Genomic DNA, 27,910 nt, shown 5'->3' with positions numbered 1-27,910 from the left:
GATTGCCTTCCCGCTCTTGTGCCTCCGCGCATCCCTTTATCAGTGAAATATGCCTGGGACTGTTCTTCGTGTGTGAGATGAAATGAAATGAAATGCACCTGATGCTGAACACAGGGAGATGCTCCTGGGCCAGCCCCTGGACAGCCTGGAGAGCTGCCACCCACCATAGAGGGTGCAGGGGAAGACAGGGCAGGGATGATGCTGGGTGGGCAGAGCAGAAGGGAAGCAGGTGGGGGGAAGCTTTTCCTCCCAGATAAGGCTCTCCATCCTAAGAGAACGGATATTTGTGTTCCTCCAGGCTGACACATCTGCCTTTATCAGCCTCGGTTGCACAGGAGGGGACCGAAGACCCTTCCTGTGTCCCTCAGCACCCATTGCCCCACCGGTTTCAGCCACCCCATCGTCTCTCAGCTGCACTCGGGTGCTGGCCCACGCTCCCCCAGGGAGGGTTCGCCTCCCCCCGCAGTGTGTGGGGGCTGCGCTGCTCCTCCTCACCCACGGCACTGCCGGCAGCCAGCCGGCGTGTGACATGCAACCCCGCTCTGCTCTCACATCGCCTTTAGGCAGCCCGGGCGTCCCTAACGCCGCATCCCTCACCCTCCCCGGGTTGCGCGCACAGCGGCACCGCCGCCGCCAGCTCTCCGACTGCATCCGACCTACATTTGCCGCCTTCTCACTGCCGCAGCTCGATTTTATTTAGAGCAGCCTGGCTCCTCCAGCCTGGCTGCAGGCCTGCCGGTGAGAAGAAGGAGCTCAGTGCACAGGATGCAGCAAGGGGGGGCAGGGGGGGGAAGGCTGGTCCTTGTTGACAGGCCACCATGGTACTCTACTCTTCCACAGAAATCAGTGATTAATCCAGAACCAATAGATTCACCCCACTCAAGCTGGAAAACCATCCAACTGCTAAAATATTTGGATGAGGAACTTGCTGGGCGACGCAGCAGGAGCCAATGGTCCCACCGCGTGAAGGCAGCGTGGAGGGGCCCGTGCAGCGCCCGCAGCCACCTGCAGACGTGTCAGTGCTCTTCCAAAGCTCGCAGACCTATTGATGACGCTGTTTTCCAGCTGGGGAAGACTTTTTGTTGAGGCTATACACGTACTTACTGTTCATGTGAAACAAATCCCTGGGCGGGCATACTTTAAGATCTTTGACTTGTTTTTCGGTAGTAGGATGTGCTGCTGAAATATTTATTTTTACTGTTTCCCTCGCCCTTGAACTACAAGGAACAGGAGCAGAGTTTTACCTACAGCAGTCTGGAGATACTGCTGTAAAGTTCTGTAGATCGTAAAGCACACAGCAATTAATCCAGCCCTAAATGCCATTACAAATCCCCATTACTTTCAGCATGGGAATAGCTACTTGCCTTTCAAAAAAGACATGACACTTTACGGGAATACGAGGCAAAATTAATTTCTGGGGGAACCGAGCCCAGCAGAAGCCTTTCGAGTCAAAGTATGCAATCAATTCATTTGCATCCACGTATTGCACCGTGTGCAGTTAGTGCTTAACATAAGTATACTGGTCATCTATTGAAGGGTTTCCATTAGGTATAGTTTGAGAGAAGGTATGTACCGAAGGTGACATATTTTAAAAAAAAAAAGCCCCAGGGAAGTGGCCTGCTTTGGAGTATTATCTTCTCCTTGCCATCCCCAGCTGGGAAAACGGCAGTGATAAGCCCCGTTAGTGTGGGCCGAAATATGCCCATCCTGGGGTCTGTGGCGGTCTCCGGCTGAGCCCAGGGCCTCTTCTCGCCCTCCCCGGCAGCCTCCCTCCCTCGCCGGGCTCCGCTTTATCGTCCCACGGCTGTATACCCCCACACCCGCCCCGCACGCCCCGGGCCGGCCCTATCGGCAAGTGCAGCGATGGCCAGTCCTCCCTGATAAGGCTACAAATCCCAAAGAAGAGATTCAGGGGGGATAACGCCTTCGCTCGGGTCATCTCCTCACCCAGCGAGCTCGTTCTTCATCAGCGGGGCAGCCTTTCCCCAGACAGCCACCGCCGGGTGACAAGCCACATCGCTGGGGGCTCAGTCCCACCCCAAGGAACGCCGCGTCCCGCCGACCTCTGCCATAGGGCCATGTGCTCCCCACAGACCAGCTCACGGCGGGTCTTCGCTCTCCCTCACGGGGACGAAAAAAAAAAAAAAGAGAAAAAAGAGGACCTGGCAGGGCATGGCCATAAATTTCTGCACTCGGTTCCCCGTGTGACAACTGAAGATAAGCAGCCCTCCCCGTTCTCCCCAGCCTTTGCCCAGCCAGCTTGCTGCGCCGGCCAGCTCGCAGGGAGCAGAGGTTCTCCTACCAGCTCAGTGTTTGTGTAACTCCCGGCGGAGCGGGGCCGCCATCTCCGACGGGGCGCCTCCGCATCATTAGAATAATAAAACAATCTGGGAACAAGAGTTTCTCTCTTCCCCCCGGTGACAATTACCATCGCGCGCTCCCCCCCTCCCCGCATCCCCGGCGAAGATTTTTAGCGAAGCCGGCGAGCGCAGCTCGAGCTGGGCTGAGTCTTTCTTTTAAAGACTAATTCAGTCTGATAAGAGTGCCCAGGACAAAGCCGGCCCGGGCAGCATAATTAAAGAAGTACAAATTGTTTCTAAAACCTCATGCTGGCAGAATTTTTACAATTAATGACCGGTTGTCAGTGCTGGGGCTGGCCGGGGAGGAATCGCTCTCATCGTACGCGCCTGATCTGGGTCAGCAGCCCGTCCATCGCCCGTTTGGGGACGGGAAAGCGAACAGGCAGCACGGCACTGCCCCAATAAGCTGTTAATGACACCGTACTCATTACCGTGGGTGACAAACATCGCGCTCTTGTTTCTAAGCAGAGTTTTTGCCAGCTCGCTCTGACTTTCGAGGCTATGATTAAACACAGCCAGAAAAATAGTGTGCTTACCTGGCCTACTTTTTTTCATTTTCCCCCTCCGCACGCATCTTTCATCGAAAAAATCTGCACAGTAAAACAAGCGTCTGTAGGATCACACAGAAGGCTTGATGAACGTAGGACAATATTAAGTCATTTTAATAACGCGGCTTATGAAAGACTGAGAAAAAAAATAATACGGTTAGGCGGTCAATTTAAGAAGGGCCACTTGCTCTGGAATCTCAAATAAGAAACAGTATAGACGGATGTATCTCTCTCTCTCTATCCCAAACTTCTCTGTGTGCTACAGAAGAAAGGATAATAAACGTTTATATTTTAAAAAGCAACGTTACCATCCTGGTATCAATCAAACGCGAGGTAATTCAAAAAATATGCTGACACGCTCTGTCCTTTCCTTGCCCTGCTCTGCCTACATTTTTTAGCACATACAGTGCATCCACTTGAAAGCGTGGTGGATCCTTGCACACAGCAGGATTTTGCAGTCTCCTGCGGGACCCACCGTGTTACAATAGCGTTCAAAGCTTTATAAGCTTCATTTAGTTTCAGCAAGCCTGTTGGAGCATTGTCTGTGCTTAAAGAGGCATTTAAAACTAAAGCGAAGCTTTGAAAGCTTCAGAGACAATGACGCTGGACTCCCTAAGCCCATGAGTTCACTGCACGGTTTGAAGGGATGGCATCATGTAGAAAACATGACACGCTGCCCTGAGAGCCCCGCGCTACCTCGGCGCGAAAGAGGGGGTGAGAGCGGGAAATCTGGGGTGCCCGTTGAGTTTCCGTCGCCGAGGGTCACGTCTGCACCGCGGGCAAGCAAAGCATCCTTATTTTTCTCCTGCCCTTGAGATTTGTACCCGTGCATATTTATTCTCTCTTGCTCTGGAATGATTTCTAAGCCGTTGCTGCGTGCATTTCTAAGCTGTTATGAATAAAAGAAAACAACCCCCGGAGCGCACACAATAAAAACAAGGGGCGACGCAGCAGCCGTGCCACGAGGAGATGCCCGCCTCCTGCGCCTCCTGCGGCGCCGCACTGGTGTACGCGGTTTGCACATCTCTAGACTGAGCAAAAGGCACCATTTAACGTGGAACCACGCTACCTACGAGCCGAGGGAAGTAGCTGCAAAACAGGCGTCAGTAAAGCTGTGTTTTCCCAAAAGGTACTCGTTTTTCAATGCGCAACCATGCCTGTCACCATTTCCAGGCAAGGGCATGTCATTTGTATAACCACGGTGATAAACTGTCCCAATAACATCTCAAGGCAAGAGGAAAACATCCCCTCGAGGCCCAAAAATAAGCGTCCACCCTATCCATGCCACATCGCTCAGGCTGTGAAGGTCACCCGCATCCTCAGGCTGCAGCGGCACCAAGTCCCTGTTCCCACTTCGTAGGAGTTCCCCGGCGAAACCCCCGGTGCTCGGCCACGGGCAGCAGCATCTCAGCCACCTCCGCCGCCAGCAAGAAGGACGAGGAGGGGCAGGACCCGCACCGAAATAAGAATGATCCATATAAATTAGCACAAGTCAGCTACGTGACACCCATAAGCAGATGGAAAGGGCGGTCTGTGGCAAAGGGGCGTAATAAATACCAACCTTGTGGAAAGCCATCGGGCCTGAGTGGGTTCAGAAATAAAACTGTAAATAGGATTCCAAAGGATGACAGATACTGTCAATAAAAGCTGGGCGCACCCCGGTGCCACGGCAGCGCTCGGAGAGCCGCGCCGCGTCTCGCAGGCTGCGTCTCGTTCGCAAGACCGCGGTATTTCATCGGGGCGCAGCTGCAGGCAAAGCTCGATGGAGCGGAAAAGGAGATGGCGTGAGCCACGGCGGAGTTACCGCGTGGTTTAATTTTCAACTTCCATAGCTGTAGAAGGTTTTAACAGGGGTAAAATGTAGTTTCACTTAACCTCAGTCCAGCAGAGCCGGTTTTCGCTACAACTGAAAAATAGGGAAAATAAACCAGTCGGAGGCAGATAACGGGCATGGGAAATTTTAGCCCAAAGGGTTAAAGCCTGGTAAAGGTGTAAAGCAACCAGAATGAGTTTAGTACCTCAGTATGTCAGAAAAAAGCTTAGCTGTCAAGAATGCAGCAGTTCCACGTGTGTGCAGATGCATTGGAGGGAGGAAGATGCGCTGCTGGCATTGAAAAAACACAGCACAAAAATAAGAAAGATTTCAAAATACATCCAAATTGAAAACGCTACCGTTCAAAGCTTACTTAAACGCAGTAAAATATTGCTGTCGCTCTTTCTTTTGAAATCCTGAAGTGCTACTGTAACAAAAATAAACATGCTGATAAAATACTAGAGAACAGCAATGCCAAACTCCCAGAGAAGCGAGTGACCGATTTGCCCGAGCCGTGCTTCAGGCCTGGCTCCAAAGCTGGCTCCGCAGCCCGGGATCCGACGTTAATGGCTCACAGATGTTCTCCTGTAAGAAAAAGGAGTCGAATGTGTTTATTTCTTTCCTGGTACAGGCCAGAGGGCGGTTAGGGGAGCAACTGGAAACCTGCGAGTTGCCGTTTACTCGATCGAATAACCCGTTCGAGAAAAAGATGTTGCCGTGCAAAATTATCCCCCCCCCTCCCCCGCCGAGTTTCAACAGCAAGTAAGAGTTTCACTTCCAGCTGAAACTGGGGGGGGGAATTCAGCTAACCTAGAAAAACAACGTAAATGTACCCAGTTTGTGAAGTACCAGGGATTTTTCATGCCACAGCCTTAAGGCCGACGCTTTTTTTTTTTTTTTTTTTTTTTTTACACCCTCAGAGAAGCCGGGGGGACGGCCGCTGCTCACCTCGGTGCCAGGGCATGACGGTGCGGGCGCGGGTCGGGCTCTGCAGCCGGCGCAGGGCTCGCTGCCTGCTCTGCGAGGGCTGCGATGATGAAGCATCACCTCTGGGCACGACCCCTCTTCTCGGCTCGTCTCCTTCCAGGCAACTGGTGTGGCTGCAGCCAGCGGTTTCTCACCGAGCACCCTTCCGCAGCAGTAAATTAAGCGAGGGGCTTAATCCTTCAGGGATGAGAAAAGCCAGGGTATTACGAGGGAGAAAATAAATCTGTCCCTGGGGACAAGGACTGCTATTACAAAGTTTCCCTGACCGCCCCCAAAGCATTGGCATTTGGTTTTACGGATGTCAGGGCTGGTTTTAATGGGGGACGAGGAGAGGCACTGCCTTGCACCCAGGCTGCGCGGGGAGCAGCGGGGTGGGTGGCGGGGTAAGACAGACCAGTACAGTTCTTCTGACGTGGAAATGGGAAGGATGACGAGACCCACGCTCAACCCGCAGCATCAACAACCCCCCTTTCTGGATGCCTATACCGCATAGAGCAGTAAAATCCTAGGCAAGAGTTGAGTATCTCACGACAGTCCTGCAGATACAGGGTACTGAAGTCCTCTCCAGGGCCCCAGTTCCACTGCCACTGAAGTCAAATGTCACGTGTGACGACGCTTCTTCCGTGGGCGGCAGGCCTGGGTGCCCAGCTACAAACCGGCATCCCTGAAAGGGCACAAAATACACGTGAACTCCCCACCCCGCTGACCTACAGCCACGTGGTTCCCCGCAGAGGGCGCAGGCGAGGAACGGTGGGGAGGTAACACCTCGTCCTGGGTCAGAAGCCACATCACCCCCCTCCCTTGAGATGGTTTGATTTCCGAAGGAGTCTCTGCAGAAACCCTTGCCGTGTGGCGGACCCCAGAGCACAGCGGGGAGGCCCGGGCCACCCTGGGAAAAGCCATTTTTTCCTCTTATTCCTATAGCCAGGGATCAGCCTAGATACTCGCTACATTCTAATCCGCTCTCAAATGCCACCTAGAAAAGCATTGCAGAAAAATCAGATGATTTGGACATATGAAAGATTTTCTTTTTATTTCCCAGAAAGCAATTTTTGGCTTGTTCGTTTCTTTTCACAGAACATCTGCAATTCCCTGCAACTGTAATTGCTGTCATTGTCTTCTGAAAATGACACCGGCGTTTGTACAGCTTCCTTCCAAATAATTGCAGGTACTTTCGGTTCCTCAGGGGGAAGCGCATTTTTGATGCGCGGGGCTTTACCTCAGAGTCCCTCTGCCCTTTCCCCAGGGATGCGCCTGCATGCCTCTGCTCCGCTGACATCCCAGGGGCCGTGGCCCTTCACTCACCGGCTATTCCCATCGGCACGGCCACTCACGGCTGGACGGGAAGCGGTACAGCTCCAGCGCAGTCTGGATGAGGAGCCGTGCAGGTCCCATCAGCCACGGGAGGCAAGTGCCCGATTCTCCGCATGCCATGCCGAAAACGTGCTCTTGCTGGGTGCCTGGAGGCCAGGCAGGGTTGCTTTTTTCAAACCTGTCCTCTACGCTGGGCGACGCTCGAATGAAATGCAACTGCGGTGTTTCTCTAAAGGGCTTGCTAAGAAGTTAAACAAGTAGAGCTCTGAAAGCAATGCATCCATCCTAGGAAATGCGTTTGGGTTATTCTAATGAATTACATGTTTATAGCCAAAATCTGTTTAGTTTCCAGCAAGAAATCAGAAGATGGCTAACATGCAATATTTCCTTAGATTCTGCCAAAACACCCATCTGGTGGCTGGGCAAAGGCAGAAGGATTGGGACTTTCTTTAGGGTATTGAAGACTATCCTACAAATTAGTTACAAATAAGAGGTTGTGTTTCTGCATGGAACTGTCGGCCTTTTAACATCCAGCGCTCCAGCTTTGCTCTCGGCTTTCTGAAGCATTATTCCTTATGCTGCTGACTACACGCTTGCACTTACATGTTTTCTTATTTTTTGGCTCAGTGGAGCAAGCAGTCCGCTTTTCCCTCATTCCTGAGGCATATCAGGTTACAACGAATGTTGTTCTGCTCTTATATACTTACCCAGTGGCATATTAAAAATGCATATTTTCCATTTGATTTTTCTCCTTGCCAGAGTTGGGTTTAATGCCACTTTTCTTCTCCCACTTGCTAGGTACTGTTAACAAGCTACTAGCTTATTCCCAGATGTAAAAAGGCAGGCAACAACACATGCCCTGTTTAACCCCGGTTGGGGATGTCGTCCCCGCAAGTCACAAAAGTGCCAGTTGATTTTTAACTAGGGAGATTTATAGTGCCTCCCTGCAGCTCAACTATTTTTGAGTGTACTAATGTTTCGAGGAGGTAGGCGAAAGGCGGGCGGAAGGAGGCTGCCTGGCAACGGGGCAGCCTCCCGCAGCTGCGTGCGTTCCTGCCCCGCTGACGCTCGCCACGCGTTGCCGTCGCAGGTGCCGGAGGGGCTGGAGTGGGTACCGCGCCTGCCCCCCTGCCCTGCCCTCGGGACGCGGGGCAGCCGGCCCACACCTGCACGGCCACCGACCAGCATCCGCTGCTGAGCTCCGGGAGTCGTCCAGGGCGCCGTTGCTCTCGGGTTTGTTCCAACTTTCAGATCCATTCGGCTGTTAAAATTGAAGAGAATTGAAAAAACCAGCCAGAAATATGGTGTGGGCTTGTTAGAGCTGCGTGCCGAGGCTGCAGGGTGGTGAATATCCACCTACCTTTTCCTTGCCCACCACTTCTGTGGCTCAGTTTAGCCGTTTCATCTAAGTCCCGGAAGAAAAAAGTCAGGATAAAATCCCGTGGGGTAGGTTTGACTCCCCACCAGCATTGTCCAGTACTGCTCCGGCAGCCCGCACCACTGTTCAGCTGCCCAAAGCCCATTATCTGACCTGAGGAGAAGCCCAAGTGCCGCAAGGCCAACATCTGCCCGTTTCTTCCCTTCCTGCTCCCCGTGCTATAGAGGGGTGCTCCCGCTCCCGCCCTCAGGTGAAGGCACTGCGAACCAGTCTTCGTGCAGATGTGGTAACCACAGGACCTCGTTCTCAGTCTCCAAACTATTTAGGTCCAGGAGAAGGCTTACTGTCTTGCACACGTGTGCATTCATCACTGTAACAAAAGAAATCTTACCGACTGGTTATTTTTTTTCTTGTTTACAATTAGGTTAAACACTTTGAATCATTAAGTAGGACTGATGCTAATAATATTCTTTTACAGATGTGCTAGAAACTGTTAGTACAGGAATCTCGAGAGACAATTTATCACTATCGTAATTTCCCAAAACACCACGAGGAGGGTTGTAACTGCTTTTCTTACAGCAAAGAAGGGTGAAAGTTTCAGCCTGAAAATACATTTGTGACTGGGAAATTGCCATGTGTGAAGAGCATGAACTAGAGGACTAGACAGACAGAGAGGGCGAGTAAATCATATGGATGTAAAACCACATTACCAGTCAAGCTAGAAATACTGTTTAAAGGAATTGTATTGTCTGTTGGCATTATATTTTATTTTCTCTTAATTGAGCATATAAAAAAGTAGATCGTGACTCAATACAAACTTCTGAATTGGTGCCTCACTACTTGGATTTATCTGTGGCTGTACAATTCTGGATGATCAAAAACAATTAAATGCATTGATTAAGTAATGATCTTACCAATGGAAAATACGTGAAACCGAAAAGTCAAAAAAGTCATAGGAGAAAATGTTCTAAAATTATTTATATATTTATATTCTAATATGACGTAAAATAACAAGGAGGACAGGCTGATATTTCTAAAAGGTCATTTTTTTTGTGCAAGTAACCAGCAATGAAAATACCAGAATCACATATATCCACATGATTCATAGTCCCAACAGCCAGAGGTGGAGAGTTTGCATGGACATGCCATAACTCTTAACCTATGAAGGGATACATCTGGGCTTTATGGCAACTCATGAATCTTCAGCAAGACAGTTAGGTTATATTTCTTTTCTTTATACAAATTTAAGCATTTCAATTCCATCCATTTGGGAAAAAATCCAAAAGATGTTTTTACTCCATTTAGCATGACCAGCATGTGAAAAGAAACGAGAGGACACTTGATGCAACTTTCTCAAGGAAAAAGAGTGCGAACTGACCTCTCACTCTCCTGGGAAACCCTCTCATTCCAAACAAGAAAAGAAGGGGGAAAAAAGCATAGTGGACTAAACCTGAAACTTGGTTTGTTTCAATTTCTGTTTTAGGTAGTTGAAAGTAATGCATCCATCCTTCAAAAGCATTGAAAGCTGATGAGACTGATTCTCAAACTGAAAAACGACACGAGACTTCTGTCTGTTCCAAAACCAGTTATTCAGAAAAAAATCTGCTTTGCTGCCGGTCAGCGTTGAGACCTCAGACCCTATCCAAGGGCTCTGAAAACTGTAGGAAGCACAATGCCTTCCATCTAGATTGCATATTCCTGCTGTACGCAGAACCAGGCTCAACTGCTCTTGCAATAGAGGATGATTTACAATCCTGCTGTCTTCGACAACAGAAAGCTTAAGTGAAAAAAAACTCACAAAATCGCCCTTATTTACTTGAGTTTACGTAGCTACCCTAGGGAAGGGACCTGCGACTGACTTAGACAGATTTGTAGGCTCCCAGCGATTTCAGCAGAACTTGCTCTCCTGAAAAGCTCCGAAGAGCCACGGATTGGCAGTGCCTTGCACGGCATTTAGCGGAGCTGTACTCCAAACCCCAGGGAATGTCAAGGCAGATGCTGAAGAACACTCAATAACCTGCTGAGGGGCCGGGAGCAAAAGAGACTGTATTGTGCTTAAAGCACACCAGGAAAGCTTCTGCTGGAGAAATTGCACTGTGGAGTAAGATCTTTACCTTTTACCTCCATTTTACCTACGAGCTAAGGAAAAAAGAATTCATTTCAAGAAAAAAACCTTCGCAATACTGTGTATGATGCTTATGAAAAGGTAGGATCGGGCTGGTCCCTTCTAGAGGCTGAGCTGCAATAGAACTGCACTTTAAGTTGCATTCGAGAGAAACACATTTTTCAACCAAATCTCTTCAGTCTCGAGGCCCTTTGATGCTGCAGAGAGCGCTACTTTTCTCCACAGCGGGCCGAAGCTGCATCTCACGTCTCATTTCAGCACACGACAGCTGTTTTCGCAGCAAGACATCACAAAAAAAACACGGCGCGTTTGAGGCTTGTTCGCAGAGGCTCTTTGCATGAGTAATCTCTGAGCAATCACAAGTTTGCCTCGAGAGAAGCTCCGCAGCCTACAGCAGATTACCGGGCTCTGCCGTGGCATCGAGCGCTCCGGCTGAAAGGCGTCCTGGGGCTGGGAGGCGAGAAGACATCAGCAACGAGGGAAAGGCCAGAGGCACAGTATCCTGCATCATCTCGCGGCACACTGCCTCCCAGCCCCGCTGCAGAGAGCGCCCCAGCAAAGTTACTCTGTTTCCATAAAAATTGGGTGCGATTCAAGAAGCTTTAGCCAAAAAGGTAAGCTGGAAGCCACGCGCCAAGGAATTCTGCAGCACAAACCTCCCAGATTTTCGTCCCCGAAGCAATAGGTACCCATTTCGACTCAGAAGGCGGAAAGGAGCGGGAGAGGGAAATTGTGGGGGTGAAACCCAGGGCACACTTGGTGGAGGGGAGTGGAGGCAGGAATCCTGATTCCTTCAAGGTGAACAGGGTTCAAGGAAAAAAGGAATTTTACTAGGGTGAGCAGAGGATTCCTAAAAAGGAAATGATTTTCCTCCTTTTCATCGACAAAAAGATTGTTCCAGTGACAGAGTTACCATGGAAACCGATTTTGAGAATAACAAGAAAGCATTTATGGTACAGAGCTTATTTTAAAGGATGGTGAACCAGCAGCATCCCATTCCCCTAACTGGACTGATAACCTGATCAGATGGCCCAAAGAACTAAAATAACACGTTTTAAAGTGGTGTGGAAGGGCAAGGCTAAATGGAGCTGTCATAGCTTCGTATCTCCGTGCCTTTATGACCTTCAAAGGTGTGGATGGGGGACTCGAAAGAAAGTTTCTCCCAAGACACGGCTTTGGCCAGGCTGACTGGCACCGCATCGCTCAGCGAGCAAAAGCCAGCGGCTGGTGAGCGCCTCTCCTCGCATTAATTCAATTAGCCTGTCATTTTCTTTAGTGTAATTCAGTTTTACTATGAAGGAGGTTTATTTTTTGCTCCCCCGTAGACTGAAAATTCACAGCTGTCAAACGCGAGGGCATGCGTGACTGACCGAAGCGAGGAGGGCAGCGCTCCCGCTCCCCACGGTACCTTTACACTCACACGTGTCACTTCTTCCTGCGGCTGCCACACGGAGAAGGGAAACTGAGAAGCGCCTGCCTACCCCAAGGGCTACCCTGATGCTGACTGCACACCTCGGTGGCAAATATTTTCCTCAGCAGCGGTGGGGGAGCCGCTGAATAAAGCAGCCTGTAAAATCTAGCATACATTGAAACAAGCACATAGCCCCGAACTGCCCATCTGTGATTTACTCCAGCCAAAGCAGAAACAGGTCACCCCTTTACACTGAGCATGGAGGGGTTTTCCCATCATCCCAGCCCCCTGGCCTCCGAAAAACCAGGAAGAGCTGTGACCTTTTGGAAGGGTCCATCACCTCCTGAGTCTGCTCTTTACAGTGAAGGGGTTCATCTCTGCCAGGGTAGCTCAAGTCCTAAGGAAGGATGAGGAGATACTACCTCGTACAGCCAGAGGTATTCTCAATGAGAGAGCATCCCTCTGCAGCCTGGGATAAAAAGTCACCTACTAATGGTTATTCCAAGCATGAAGTCACTGGCACCTAAAATTTTCTTTCCCATTAAATGGAAATGCGAGCTAATAAAAGCTACTTGTGTATATTGCCCCCGGGTTTCCCATCTTGGGAGCAGCCACGTGAGGCTGCAAGTGATAATACTCATCCTCTGAGAAGAAAAAAAGTCTGGTTTACATTGATCTGGGATTCAGACATGAGGTAGAGATAAGAAAAGACACATCATGGGTCTCTCTCGCACACATAATGTTGAAATGTTGACTTCAGAGTAGAAGTCGTGAGGATTTTTTCTTCCCCTCATCTTCCGTCTTTGCTCTGTTTTGTATTTACTGCCTATTTTTATTGCTTCTCCTAGAACTTCGAAGGCTGAGGGACGGCAGGCTGGACATGCGCATTATCTCTATTCCAGACTTCAAAGAGAAAGAATATGTGGACATGAGCTTTAAACTAGAGGAAATAATGCTCTTCGAGCACTGCCACAGAATTTTTCACGCAAGGCTATCAAAAGCTTTTCAGCTTTCCAGCAAGATACGAGGCCATTCTCTGCACACAGGTAACCAAGGAGCAGTATCTGTCCTCACCGCCACCCACAGCGCTGGAAGGAGAACCTCGCAGCCCAGACTCCCGGGGCCAGCCTCTAATGGCTAAAACCCACGATAAGATGACACCTGTCAGGTGGAGCAAAGACAAGAGGCAAACCCCGGCCTTTTGCAGGATGTGAGCGCAGAAATGGATGAGAAAATTAACTCGATCAGATCTGGGTGCTTTCTGAAGTACTCGGCAATCAAACAAGCCTGTAAAGGCACGTGCTGCAGAAATGTTTGTTTTTCAGGTAGACTGGTGCTGCTCAGAAGGTTTTCTTGCACTGGCTTCTTGACAGAACTTCTTTCATTTTAGTACAAGCTGAAACCACGTGTCCCACCATCATTGCTGCGGTTCATACAAGAGGTGACAGAACCGTTCCATTAGCATTGGCCTGGTGAATGAAACTAAAGCCTCTGAAATATATAGTCTTGCAAAAAACCCTACATTGTCAAGGAGATAGCTTGGTATCGAATGGTTTTTCTTTCAGTAACTCCGTCGTACACCTGCAAGCTTGGTCTTCTGATTTTTTAAATTTAATTGTAAATGGTTGCTTACACCACTGCGTACTAGTTTATGACGCAAAAGCACTTGCATTAGAGTGCAAGTATTCCCCGCATACTTGTCAAGATAAGTGTTTGTTAGGGTTACTATATCCAAACACAGTCGTCTAAAAGAGCTGAGAGGGGAACTGCTATCAAATGTAGATCTTAGTGTAGATCTTGGTAGTGCTTTTTAAGCAGTAAATCCTCCTTCCTCTGGCCTTAATTCAGGACGGAGACATACTAACCAATAATTGTAACCATAGAAAGGCAAACAACTTCACAAAACCCTGTTGCTGTTGATTAAATCAGCTCCCTACCAAAAGCTGGATGATGCAGCTAGGGGGTTGGTATAGGCAATACTTGCAGAGCAAGTCAGGAATCACTGCTTTTCATTTATGATTTTCTAATTTGGGAAGTCGGTCCAAAACAGAGGTGAGACAATGCCCACTCTGTTGGCTCAAGACTGACAAGGCGAAAGCCTAAAAAGAACCAAAAATTTGAAATTAAATTCCCCTTTTTAATTTCCCAAGTTCCTATCAAGTTAGCAGCCGAATTTGCATATCAGTAAAGGGCACTTAACAGAAAACACTGTTTCAGTAACTAGCATAAGCATTGAAGAAAGAATAATAATGAAAATATGCAACCCCGAAATGCAGATTTTATATCATGCCTATTCAAAAGAGTGAAGACGTATGTCCTGCTCAGACACGCATGGTTTTCCCAGGTTTGTAAAATCTTCTAACGATTTAGACAGTTAATGATAAGGAAAGAGCTCTTCGACTTTTTTATTTTTTTCCTGGTAAAGAAAAAGACAGCTTCAAGGATATTATAACCAATTTTGAACAAAGTATTTAAAATTGAAGTTTTGATTTTGAATTATTTTAACTATTTAATTTTTACCACCTCTAATCTAAGGACTGAACAGTAAACCAGTACTTCTATAACAGCTTTGCTTGAAAGGACCAGAAAAAGTTGATGGACTCCAAAGATGGATTTGAAACTGGTTTGTTCAAAAAAAATCACTCACTCACTGAACCTTTGATGGTAGTTGCACCAAAACCAGAAGATATAATCCAGGCTTTTTTTTTTTCTTTAATAGCCAAGGATGCTAATGATAAATACCTCATTGAAATCGGTGCGTAATGAAATAGAAAAAAAGCGCTTTTTGCCTTTCACCAGATGATACTGAGACTGGTGTTTTGGAGCTCTTGGTATAACTCTCTTTGGTGTTATTTCTTACATATCCTTCTCAAACAGATATGGTATTAATGATCGTGTAATAACAAACAGGTCTGCTACAAAGCCTTGACTTCTGGGTCACTGATTTCAGGAACTGACTGGATTTTAAAAACATACTGAAAAGCACATTCCCTAGAATATATTTTAGGAGGAAAGAAAGCCTACAGAGGAATATAATTTATTATGATGATTAATTGATGTCCATGCAAAAAAATTAATCAAAAAGCATTTCTGTCACTAGGAGTATGTCTTTGACCAAGTACAGCATAACGGGCGGGGGGCGGGAAGGGAAGGAAATCTGACTCGATACTCAGTTAATTTTTCTGATAAACTGAGAGCAAGATATGAAAATCTGACTTTCATATTCTGTCAAAAATCTTTTAGCATGCTAGGATCAGCCAGGTGCATTATTTTCAATGGCTAGTAATGGTAATGCAAGAAAATATGATGGCATTGACTTTTTTCCCTGTACTTCCCCCTCCTTTAAAAAAAAAAAAAAAAAACCAAACAGAAAGAGGAAGGGAAAAATGTAATGTTTCCCACTGTAGACCGCAGAAATGAGCAAAAAAACCAGCTTTCGCACCTCATCACAACAATTTGATCTCAGGATGCCACTGACATGCAGCCTAAAGGCGGGTGACACGAACAAAGGCGGCCAGGGAAAGAGGTGGATCCCTGGTGGATCCATACATGGCTTCAGTATGCAGGCGGTAACTCAAGCCCTTTTCACTTCAAACACAACTTCTTCCTCCACTGGCTTTCTTGTGGAGCCATCATTTTTGGCAGCTTTTCCTTTTGAGCTTCAGCAGCAGCACAGTTCAAGTTCATCACCTCACCTGAAAAAAGGTACCCCTCGGACTGGTTATGGGATTTACTTTACAGCAGGTTGCCAATAGACCAGTAAGACTTTTTGAAACAAAAGGACACGTTATTTTTTTAAATTAAGTCTTTCATGTGGAAAGGCTCTTTGCTTCTCAGAATATCTTGAGTTTTCATCAAACAAATAGAAACAGAAAATTGCCCAGCAGGTTTTGCTTGAAAGCTGTTTTTAATAAATACTTTACTGCGATTTTTTTTTTTCCCCCAAAAGGAAAATTTTTCTGAGCAGGTTAGGTGAAGTAATGACCAATGACCAAATTATCCATAATATAAAACCTGTTCATTCATTTGTGAAGCATTATAAAGCTTCTGAAGTGATCCTGAAATGTTCAGCGGTGCTTGTGGTGGTGTTCACAGCCGTTTTTGCCCTCTTGACCCGCAACCTTCTGCACGTGCAGTTTGAAGGGGCAAGCCTAACGTATAGATGCTTGCCTTCCTGTATGCCTGTGCATGGGACGGTGTGCGCTGACAGGTGTGTCAGCAAGAAGAGGAGTAAGACAGGCAACCATCTGTACTGCCTGCAGTGTGGTGCTCGTTCAACCTACGTAGCTTCTGTAAGCAGATCTGAAAGGGAAATGACAGTGGAGGGATGGGAGAGAAAACGCAAAAGGAACAAGGAGAAAAGGAAGCTGAAGAGAAAGGCTATTGCTGCTGTGAAGGCAGATCCCTCAAGCACAGGAATGTTTACACAAGCATCATATCTAGACGGCCGCTAACTGCACACAGAAGAATCCAGCCACGTGCGTGACACTGAGGATTAGCCGAGGACTTTGTTGAAGCCACCAGACGTGCGCTTCTGGGCCGCGCTGATTCTCTAGAGCAGGCAAGATACCTAATTGCTGTCTCAGTAAAAGCCTTATGTAGTTTTACAGTGCCACGAACCCCCAGACTAACAATCACAGCTCCGCGAGCAGCAGAAGCAACAAAGTCAGGCTGCCGAGAGACCAGATTCCCGGATTCCTATTCCTTCCCATTGAAATGATGCACACACCATCCCATCTCTACGCAGCAATGCTGCCAGACCCTCCCATAAACTCCGCCACCAGCAGGCACCAAATGCTTCCAGCTCCTTTACAGCCATCTTTGACATTTTTCCTTCCTCCTCCCACCGCCAGCACGCTCTACCCCCTCTCGAGTCCCTGAGCTGGCAGGGGGGAAAGGGAAAGCTTGTATTTATCAGGCAGGCAGCCAAGCAGAACAGATAAATTGCAAGCTCGCGCCACAGCCCCTAAATTTGGCTGAAATTCACTGCGAAATTTAAGAACACTGGGAGGGAAAAGGAGAGGAATGACAGAAAACGTAATCCTAGAAACCTCACCTCTACACGAAACAAGGTGAAGATAAGCACCGGCCAGATCCCCTGACTAGTGGAAATACACCTGGCGACAGGAGGGCTCTGTAATGAGCTCTCGCATCAGACTTCTTAGTCATCATCACAGGTTGGGTTTCCTTTCCCATCCTTCTCCCAGTAAGTTTCAGTTCCAGCTTTGCCACTCGGTCACAGCATCACTGTGCCATTTGCTTCAGAGCCTGGATTTTCCCTTTTACAACATGTAGGTTACTACACCCCCAAAAAGTAATGACATTTCAGAGGATGCATTAATGAAAGGTTTAGCAGCTGAATTACGTCAAAACCTAAACCCTTGTGACTGTTAGCATTTTAATGCTCTGCAAGTACCACAAAGGGGGCCCTGGAGTTCATGCTTGGTGTTGTACAGAGCACGCAGATGGCTAGTTAAAAGAAAAGCTGAGGCAGAATAGGTTGTTTCAGAGCAGATGCAGTCAGCAGACTTTCTTTAAACTGGTAAGGTTTCTAAGTAGATCAGGTACAAACAAATATTCTCTCGTGTTTGCTGCACAGTGGTTAATCAACATCAGTCCCAAAGAGTAGGTTTACCCAACACCTCAGCCTGGTACTGCGCTGATAAACTCCTCATCAGATTATTTTGACAAGCTGGACCTATCAGTGCTCCTCTAAGAGGTGCAGGCTCTGCTAAAAACAACCGCCTTTGATTTTCATACTTTGCAGCAGTAGCTGCTTTAATTATAAACCTGAATTGTAGTAAGGGTCTGACCTTCTGACTTAGCTGTAACAGTTGAAAATATTTACCTTACATGGGCAAAAAACCCACAGGGCAGGAGGGAAGGAAAAAAAAAAAAAAAAGAGGAAGACATATACATAATACAGCTGTGACATAACCACAAGAGTGACAGCAGAAGCGAGTATTTAAGTCCCACCATTTTCATGTTAGATTCTTCAGAAATATCGCAGATTCTATCTCAGGAAAACTCTGAAGAAACAAATTGGGGCACAAGATCAGATTGATTGTTTTAATTTTTGTTATAGGCTAGTAGCCAAAGACATCTCAGGAGAAAGAAATTCATTTTAGCAGTTAGTGACTCTTAACTCAGCAGAAAACAGAAGTCTCAACTTGTCTTAAAAATTAAAGTGAACACATCTCAAACCACATAATCATACATGGTTTCGTACTGTGGGACTTAGCAGTCTATTGCATATCTTTTTAAGAAGAAAGGCTTCCAAAAGTGAGCAGGTGCAGCAGTCTGAAAGCATCTTGGAGTATTCAAGACATACAAATTGTCTCTTTTTGTCTCCGAAAGGATCTGGATTTGCTTTTCCTGTTGAAAGTCACCTACATTAAAAATGCAGAATCATGAGAAAGGTAGCACAAAATAAATCAATGCCGCTAGAGGAATAAGCGTCAGTTTCTGATAACGCACTGCCTCTTCCCTGCCTCTCTTTAGCTGAGAAACTTCTGTTCTGGTTGTTCCAAAATTGTGTTCTTACAGGAGGAGAGACATTCACCCGCCAGGCTTGCTAACCCACACCAGAAGTAGAAGACAGGAGTAGAAAATAGGGTACGACTGCAAGTCTGTGTTCTATTCTGGACCTGTAAAACAAAACCAAAACTCTACAGAAAATTATATTGCTGGAAATTCCTTGCACTTGAACTACTTATGTTTTGTGTCCAAAGCACGAGGACCGTGTTTGACATTTTAAAGGTACTGCTCGTGCTGGCTGACTGTAGCATCTCTAAGCAAGTCTACCTCAAGTACAGTTATTTAGTTGCTATTTATTATATTTAATGGGTTTATAACAGTCCGCAATGCTTTCACCCCACAGACAGGAAGCCACAATATTGCAGCTAAACTTACATAGCTTGGTCATCTTCATTTCCTTCTTGAATTTGGAGAGTAGCCAAAGCAGTAAAAAGCAGTAAGAAACCCTCATCCCCACAGGTACCAGAGGAAGTCTTGGTGCACTAACTGCTACAGGCCATAAATTACCCAAGACTCCTTGATGAGTAGAAGTTCAGCCACGTGAAAGTGATTCTAAGAGGTAAGAGCCATCAACAAGCTCATGTGTTCAATGCTTCTTCATACAAACAAGCCTTTGGAGCCATCATCATCTCTTGTGTGTGGCAGATACGTGCTCTCAAACGCAGATGTGCCAAGGAGCTTCTGTCACCTTTCGGGTGGTACAGAATAGATTCACAGAAAAAAACAAAAAAAAAAAAACAAAAAAAGAGACATTTAGCAAAAAAAAAAAATCACTTAAGAGAGATATTTGACAAAGAACAGAAAAAACTCTTTCTTTAGTGTTTCACCGCACACAAGCCCAGAGTAAGAACAACCACCCAAGCTACATGTGTATCAGTACCTGGGTCTGGCACCATCTCGTAGCTTTGGTGGACAGCAGTCCGCTCATGGGGCAAAAGCCAGGCCTGGGAAGAAACACTGCATTCAGCTCGATACTACCTACTTGCATTAAGCTTTGCCCAATTAGCAGCTAGTAAACTGTTACTCAGTTACTAACACATTTTATGTTAAATATTGGATAGATTAGGAATAAAATCTTTCCAAACGCAGAAAAGGAAATGTCTCTTGCAACAATGTTGTGAGCACAGTGACATTTTACTGTGTGCCAGGCATCACATACGTTTTCCTTTAGGCAACAGATAGCTTGCTACGCTACCTCTGTAAGAGGAAAATCATCCGCTTGGTATCTTCCCAATAACTTTGCTGTCTTCATAGACATAGGATGACAATAGCCGGGGGCACACCTGAAATCCTTGGATTTTAACATGCATTGAACGGCTTTTTAATTGGAAAGGTCACAGGAGACAGACTTCTGAGCATATCTCCAGCTAAGTGTCACCTTTTCAGTGATACTCTCACCAGAGGTTACATAAAAGACAAACAGACAGACACTTTCCCGGGATTCACGCGTCTACCTTGCAGCAGGCCCGCCTGCCTTGTGAAGGCAAAGCTTATGTCCTCCAGAGTTGTACAGCAGAAACGCCATCTTGCAATCCATAGCTGTGGGAGGTACGAAACCAGTCTGTACTTTCCACCCCTCTTTTTGTAGCCACGCAGCGATCAGAGCTAGAAACCAGAAGCTGATAAAAAGTGAGGTTCTTGTGAAATTTCACCAAACAAAAATGAGATATTCTGAAGTGTATTCTTTTGGTTGGCTATTTTTTTAGTCTGACATTGAAAAATGTACATAAACCCAAAGACGTGCAGCATCTTCAATTCAGTTTGAACAGCAAATTGAATTTGGTCTGTCACATCCCAGATTAGCATCCTAAATCTTGGTGCACCGTAATGTGAATGGATGGATGGGTGCTCTTTGCTCCCTCTCTATGCCGTAATGACGTTGAACAGAGAAGTTTTCTCAGTGTCAAATACAGTACATTCGCTGGAACAGATTTAGCTCTGATGAACTAGTATTTTCCAAGAGCAAACAAAATTTTGTCACTAAACATACAAGCGGCTCTAGCAACACAATAACGAACAACCTGAAACCAGGTCTCTGCCTTTCTACTCACATCCTCGCTGTTTTCACTGGTTTCCATTAATGGATTCTGCATCTTTCCTATTTCATTGTCATGATGAGGGAAAAATTCATTCTATTCCACATCACCCCCTGTTACTTCCACTCCAAAGTCTTCAAAGTTTTTAAACTTAAATCCCTGGAGCTTCCTGCTCTTAGTACTACTCCCAGTTAAGCAAAAGAAGAGTAAAAACCAGTCTCAGGACTTTGTGATAATTATTCCCTGTAACCCCTAACCATTCTTAGTTTATCTTTCATAGAAGTAACCAAGTGTTTTACTGTCCAGAGAGTACAAGGAAAAAAAGCAAACGCAACAAATATTTTTAGAATTTTATTAACTTTAACAAAACCTGCTAATTAAAGGGTGGTCAGTTGTTCAGAGAGGGTTCAGGTACACATTTAAATGCCAACTGAGAATATGTAACAAACTATGTACAACTGTGTCAGCCATCAACAGCTGAACACTAATCGATGTAATCAAAATCTTCTGGGATTCCAAAACTTTTGTCAATTCTGCTTTCTTCAAATCCAAATTTACGTTTGGCCCAGGACTTTATTGAAAAGATGTTATCTGTAAACAGAATGAAAAACATTCAGTTTCTAATGTTTAGGAAAGCATGAATTATAGCCTTGGCTACAACAAAATCCTTCCATTTGCACTCTCCCTGTGTATATGAAAGAGGTACATAGTGGGGAACATCATTACTAAGTAGATTTAGAACAGAAAATGGGAGGCTTTTGTTAATGACATATTTTTACTCAGCACTAAGTAAAACATGTCTTCTTTTTTGGAGGTTACCTTGATCTTTTCTTGCTCCTCTTCTATGAGAAGACTGAAAGCTACAATTACAGTGTAAGCTTGAGGAAAGTGTGAATATGCATAATAAGTATTTTATAGGTCCTTTTTCAACGGGACACCTACTGTGTCACTGTCTATAACTGTGAAAATCAGGTTCAAATTAACCATAAGGTCCTTTCTAGTCCTGCATATGTTTGTTCAGATAACATATATCTTATTTGAAAGTAAATAACAGAAATAAAAAGGAGAGATTCAAGTAGCTTTATTTGAGTCAGCATTTCTCTTTTAGAATCACATTACTATTATTTTAGCATATACATTTTCTTCAATTTAACATAATTTTTCACTGCAGTATTGGTTGAAACTCACTCCTTCATGGCTAACACCCATAAATTGCAACATTCCTTAAGACAGGAAGCATTCACTGTGTCTGCACACCTTAGAAATATTTTTTTTCTTTAACCATCAGACAACTTGGCTTTAAAACTGTCTCTTCCAAAGAAAAATATGCTACAGCATATAACCTAATTGTCTAATTAAAAAGCAAAGTGCCTTCTACAGCCTTACCTCTCTCAAGACCTTGAGATCAACAGCCTCTCATCAAAGTAGAAAGCCCTGACAACAGTACCCCTAGAAGTTATTTTCAAATATTTAACAACTTTGTTTTCCCATATGCAGTAAACAACCCAATGCAAATGAAGATATAAAATAATAACAGTCAAAAGATTATAATATCTTGCTGCACTTGGCATAACCAATGATAGTAAGCAGTCCATCAGTATTAGGTGAATTCTAAACAAAAAAGTTACAAACAATATTCCAAATAATTTTTTTAAAAGGACATACATATTGCTAGCTCTGCAAAATGGAAATTATACCAATATAGCAAAGCTAAAAAACAAGAGAAAATTGAGTTTAACTTCTATACAAGTGTTATCACAGTAACCTTCTTCAAAACTATGTAGCATTTTTCCTGCATGTCAAAGCTGATGAATTAGTTTAAGAAATATCTACTTTATATTAGCATCCATCATATGGTAGCAGCAATAAGGTTCCACAAAGCATTCTACTCTTTAGGAACAGATGAAAATTCAGAAAGGAACAATTAAGCTTTCTGAATATCTCAAATTAAGACAGTGCCAAACTAACCACCATTTCCAGTCTCTTTCCACTCAAGTTTTCCTCGTCTTAAAGAGATTTAAACTCAACGAAAAAAATGAGCTCTCAGTTTTAACACGGTGTGCAAGAATAAATCTGTTGTTACATTCACTAACCAAACTGAGAAAATGTATTCTTTTGTGAATCATGATGATTTATAAGCAAAATATACTTCTGTATGTTTTTGTAAGTGAGGGCTATCCTACATCAATTCTGAATGAAATTTAAGATTCTTAACAATAAGTACTCCTTTTATTCAAACTCTTCTAGTCTGAACCTGTGTTAAGCAATATAAATGCATACACACCAGTCCATCTATTGGCTGCCTCCTTGGCTACTTTGTTTGTTTGTCCTGAAAGAGAGAAAAAAACCAAACGAAATAAGCATACTTCAGAGTAAAATCATACAATAGTTTCAAGGCATAGAGATTAATTATCTTATTGATGTCATTTTTAGGGAACAAACTGTATAAGGAAGTTATTCTTCTGCTTCCAAACCCTTCTGTTTTACACTTTTAAGGTTCCAACAAGCACAAAGCTAAGTTAAAGAAAAACAGGAGCGAAGAAACATGAAAGATACCATATGAACAACTTTGAGTTTTTGAAGTGTATTTTAAAATAAAATAATCCTGGTTTGGTTTGCCTGGGGGCTTAATTGTCTGTACCAAGACTGGAACTAGATAAATAGCCTAAAGATGGAAAATATTTTACAAACCTCTCTATACATAAGTAATCCATCACATAGGTATGCATGACTCTATACAGATAAGAAAATGACAAGGGTAACAGTCTATCACATTAATCCAGAAGTTTATCATCTAGTTCTGGAAGGTCTCCCAGGCTTTGAGAACCCCCTCAATGAAATGAAGACAAAATAATGCTCCTGGTTATTAAACTTGGCTTCCCTCCCTTACCACCGCTCCAGATCTAAATATATAAGAGTAAATTACCATTACTACAAATAGCTTTTATATAGTTTCCATGAGGCAAAACAGCATCAAGAAAAATTCCTCTTAGATCACCTTGCTCCAATTAAAATAAGTAGTGAATCAAATCAAGCAGGTTGGTTTGTAACGTGGGAATTTATCAGAATCATTATGGTTCTCACGCCTTCACATAACTTAGTTATTCCCAGTTAGACTTGTTAGTACTTGCATGATAACATGTATTTGAATGGTCAGCATGAAATTTGTCTCCAGGGGTACTGAGAAGTGAACATATGATCAGGTATCCATTGTTGTAAAGATTATACTTCAGGCAAAATTAAATTACGTTGAAAAATCAGCTGCTCGCACAAAGGAAGGTAAGTGCTTATTATTCTACCCTTAATACTTCAGTAAGTGATGAGAAAAATGTTTAAATCAGAGTAAAATACCATTTCAAAACCAGTGCAGTTTCTAAAAATGGCTTACAATTAGAAAGCTTGGGCACAGCATGAAGAAAAACTAAAAAGAAAGTTGGGGAAAGAAAAAGAGTGGGTGAGAAGATGGCATTTTTGCTTGCTTGCATGCATCAGAAATTCAAGTTATTCCTAGCTTGAGAGAGATATTCCTTATTTTCTGACTTCTTGTTGCCACCCCCGCTTGTTCAGTCCCTTGACTGGCAGCACTGACAACATACCAGCAGCCAATGACATTCTGAACAATAACTAACGCTACTTGAAGCAACTCTGTAGAGTAAGGGCTTTCACTGGTCAAGATTTTAAATGTGTTAGCTATGATACTTCCCTCAGCGTTTTTTTAAAACTTTGGAGTAAAAGTGGAAAGCTTTATTTGACTACAAGTAACGAGGTTAGAAATGAAAGGGGGGGAAAGTAGGATGATACTAAACTCTGTGGATCCAGAGCTGCAAGGTGACAGCATCCTGATGGCGGGAGAGCCAGCCTACTCCACAGCACACGCTCTAAACCTCTGCTTGGATGGAAGCAGCTAACCAGCTGAGCACTGTGCTGCTGCATCACACACCAGCATTAAGTTCCTGCAGCTTTCAGCACACAGCCCTGTGCTTAAAGCACAGTGACAGTATGGTACAGTGCATTAAAAAAAAATAGCAGCAGCATGGTCCATTGTCCCCCTTCAAACATCGCTTATGCGTGGTAAAATACACACAAGTGATCACGTGTTTTTAAAATGTGACTTCTTACCTCTGGCAAAGCAAAGGCTGAGGTGACCAACAGATACAGGTTGGGCAACAGGGTAGTTAGAATGGCGGTGGCTGCCTATAACCGGCCTGTGGCTAGAAATGAAATCATGGTAGTAAGAACAGAAAGCTGTATCAGGGAAATCCCACAGTGAGCAGCACCTTCAATGACTTAAAGAGCAGAGAAATAACAAAGAAGCACCAACAAAAGAAACTCCTGAGGGTAAAACTTATACAAATAAAATGAAGAAATATTTTAACGACATCATTCTTTCCATGCACCACCTGGGACTGATCGCAGACTGGCAGTGGAGTGTCATGGTAGAAGCATGGAGGGATCACAACTGGAGGCAGAACTTCAAGATGGGGAAGGTGACATTCAAACAATCTGGTTGAATATCAAAGAAGAGGCTGCCTCCGTCCTTCAGAGGGTGGGAATATACATCCCCCGCATTACTCTGCTGCCAGGGGGGCTCAGGGTTGGGGAAAGAGGAGCTGCTTGTAAAGCCTCAGGCACGTGACATTTCCAGGAAATGCATTCACAAGAGACCGGGGCAAGTGTTTGCTGCTTGCGATTTCCCATTTACAGTGGCTGCCCACACACCCATGTACATGAGGGATGCAGGTATGGATTTATTCTGCCATCTTGAAAGTTGCTTAGACTGTCAGGCATATTGTATCAACAGCAATGCCAGCTAGCTGGGCAATTTGCAAGGCACCCACGTGTTCCTCGTGTCCAGCCTGAGCAAGCTCATGCAAACAAGATAGCTTGCACTGTCTCTTGTCATCAAGTGAGACTGTCACTGCCACTGCTGCAGGATGGCACTGCAGTCTGCTTAACCATTAATTCCTTCACTTAAATTTTCCCTTCATATTTCTTTTTTTTTTTTTTAATTTGGGGGGAGGAAACACATCTCGTCCATTCCCCAGAAGCTACTATGTCATCACCTCAGCTGTTGCCTCATGGCTATGGGCTGAGCATCTAGCTATCTGAAGGCAAGATTAAAGTCCCTGGGGATCAGGCTCAACTCTTGCCTGCTCTTGGAGGGTGGAGGAAAGGAGGAGCAGTAAAACAGACATCGCCCAGACATACCTACTTTATGTACTCATGTAACTCAAAGTCATGCTACTTCTGATTGCCTATTCTTTAGCTGCACGGGATCACACAGCCATTGTCTTCCTGGTTTTTAGATTGTACTGAAACACAAAGTTTAAGACTTAAAGAAGACAATAGCATGAGAACTGAAAAATGTATACATCAAAGAAGAATCAGGACACAAATTGTGTGAACTGTAAAAAGGAGAAACTCAGAGGCAGTGCTCAGTGCAACTGGCTAGTTGCCAAAGCCACCACAACCGTTAGGTCCCAAGCTTAGCTGGAGTCCTGATGATCCTCCCGCTGTCCACAGCTAGTCTATCAGAACTTGATTTTTGGCAGCTACTAAGTAGTGCCCCAGTACAGAAGCTGTGCAAGATAACAAAAGGGCCAAATGTGCAGAAGAGATGAACAATACAGGAGGCAACATATGTTCCAGATGCTTCCAGATGTTCTCATTACCACTACTGGGCCGTAGTTACGCTCTACTTTCTATCTGTACATCTGCACATAGGCTGACAATATATACAATTGCTGTCTGGAGGCAACAGAATAATCCATTTGTTCTGGACATTACATATTTATTCCACCAATTTGTGTGACAACGCATCAACAGACTTTCTTGCTCCCGTGCCTGCAGGATACAATTCACTTGTCTGAGGCACACACCTGTATTCTCTGCTAACCAGTTTCAGGCACAACTGGCATTTTCTAAGCAGGAAAACAGAAGCTTGCATTTTCTTTCTTGAACTGAGCAAAAGCAACCACAGTGTATACAGCAATGTAGGCCCCAGGAGCAGCATGGCTTGCAACACTAGTCTGTTGTGTTAGCAAAACACACCTGGAAATATGCCCTAAACAGTGACAGACTAAGGGTCAGCGAGTCAGTTTTGACCAGTCCTCATGGCAGTCTCTTCTTCCCTCAACCCCAGGTATCTCCGGAGAACTGCAGGGAACTCAATAAGCTCAAATTTTGGGAACCGAACCATTGTCCAAAGCATCTGTGATTGTCCTTATCACAAGGATAATCCCCTATATCCCCTTAGAGGAAAGCAAAGGTAGTGAAAGAAGGCCCAGCAGCAGTGAATGTCTAAAAAGAAAGGGAAGAACATTTGGAAACATGCTTTTTAATGCAGGCAAGTGACATTCTACCAAAGACCTTCAGGTATTCAGGAGCAGACCAGGAGACAAAGCTGACAAAAGGGCACATGGACAGCTGTAGAAGGTGCAGTAAGAAGCCTTCTAAAGCAAATGAACAGTACCTGGTCAGGAGCGAAGGCCAGCAGCACAAAAACATTAATGCAGAACTGTTTCTGAACAAATCTGAACTGGCAATATATATGGGCCCAAACCTTAGCATGGTCAGGCCACATTGTTTCTGATCTGACTCAGGATGCCCTACAGTCATTCTCAGCATACTGCAGAACTACAGCCTCCTTTTTCCTCTTTTCTTTCTTCCTTCCCCCAGATTCGCTCACTTTTTTCCTGGAAGGGGTGGTGAAGGTAATTAGAAGTCATATTTTGCATTCCAAAATGGAACAGCCAAAAACTATTGAAGCCTCAAATATCTCCACAGGAGGACATGTGGAAATACCACTACTCACCACTACATGCCTCATCAACACAATATATATGATCCAGGAGACTAAGTTAGTCTTTCTATCAGACTTCAGATGCTTCCAGCGGTGAAAAACAATTGCAATAGCAACAACCACCACCATCTCCTCACAAACATTTTCCAAACCTACTTTCAGGTTCTTCAAAAAAACTTTTTAAAATCCTGCACGTATCGTTAAAGGAATACTAAGGAAGCAGTCACCGAATATTCAAAATCAGCCTGTAAAGGTAACACATTCCAGCTCCAACAGCTATACTAAAACCATCCCAACAGCCAGAACCAGCTCACAACCCCGTATAGACTTAGACACAAAGAAAGAGCTGTAGCTTTCTTTCCTCTCCTACCTTCTACTCTGGCATCTTCAGGGTAACTTTAAAGATCATTGTAAGTAATGTTTTTATGTGTAAACAAAATTTTCAGGCCCAGGAACCTCTATTTCTACAGAATAACAAAAGCTGTATTTATAAAACTAGCACAGTTTGGTGCCAGTTTTGACCTACCACAACTAATGCCACAAGAAAATTGTATGGAGTCCTCACTTAAAAGACACATGACTGCAGAGGGAACTAGTAC

The 27,910-nt window shown here is 45.0% G+C and overlaps 1 protein-coding gene across 1 annotated transcript in view; it reads right to left on the bottom strand.

Annotated features, from left to right (window-relative positions):
- Nucleotides 1–20,897: 20,897 nt before the first annotated feature.
- The window catches only part of MND1 (meiotic nuclear divisions 1), a gene marked incomplete at its 5' end in the record, with an annotated part of 40,951 nt that continues 33,938 nt past the window's right edge, over nt 20,898–27,910 (bottom strand). The window contains 2 exons of the mRNA XM_082482520.1: nt 20,898–21,100; nt 22,794–22,838. Of these exons, the coding sequence (XP_082338646.1) occupies nt 20,994–21,100; nt 22,794–22,838 (152 nt within the window). The 3' untranslated portion in view covers nt 20,898–20,993. The remainder of the gene's footprint in view (nt 21,101–22,793; nt 22,839–27,910) is intronic.

This window comes from Vanellus vanellus (assembly GCF_965231255.1).
Source record: "Vanellus vanellus genome assembly, chromosome: 4".
In the NCBI taxonomy this organism is placed as follows: domain Eukaryota; kingdom Metazoa; phylum Chordata; class Aves; order Charadriiformes; family Charadriidae; genus Vanellus; species Vanellus vanellus.
The sequence above is the reverse complement of the archived record's forward strand: the minus strand, read 5'-3'. Positions and strand labels throughout refer to the sequence as shown.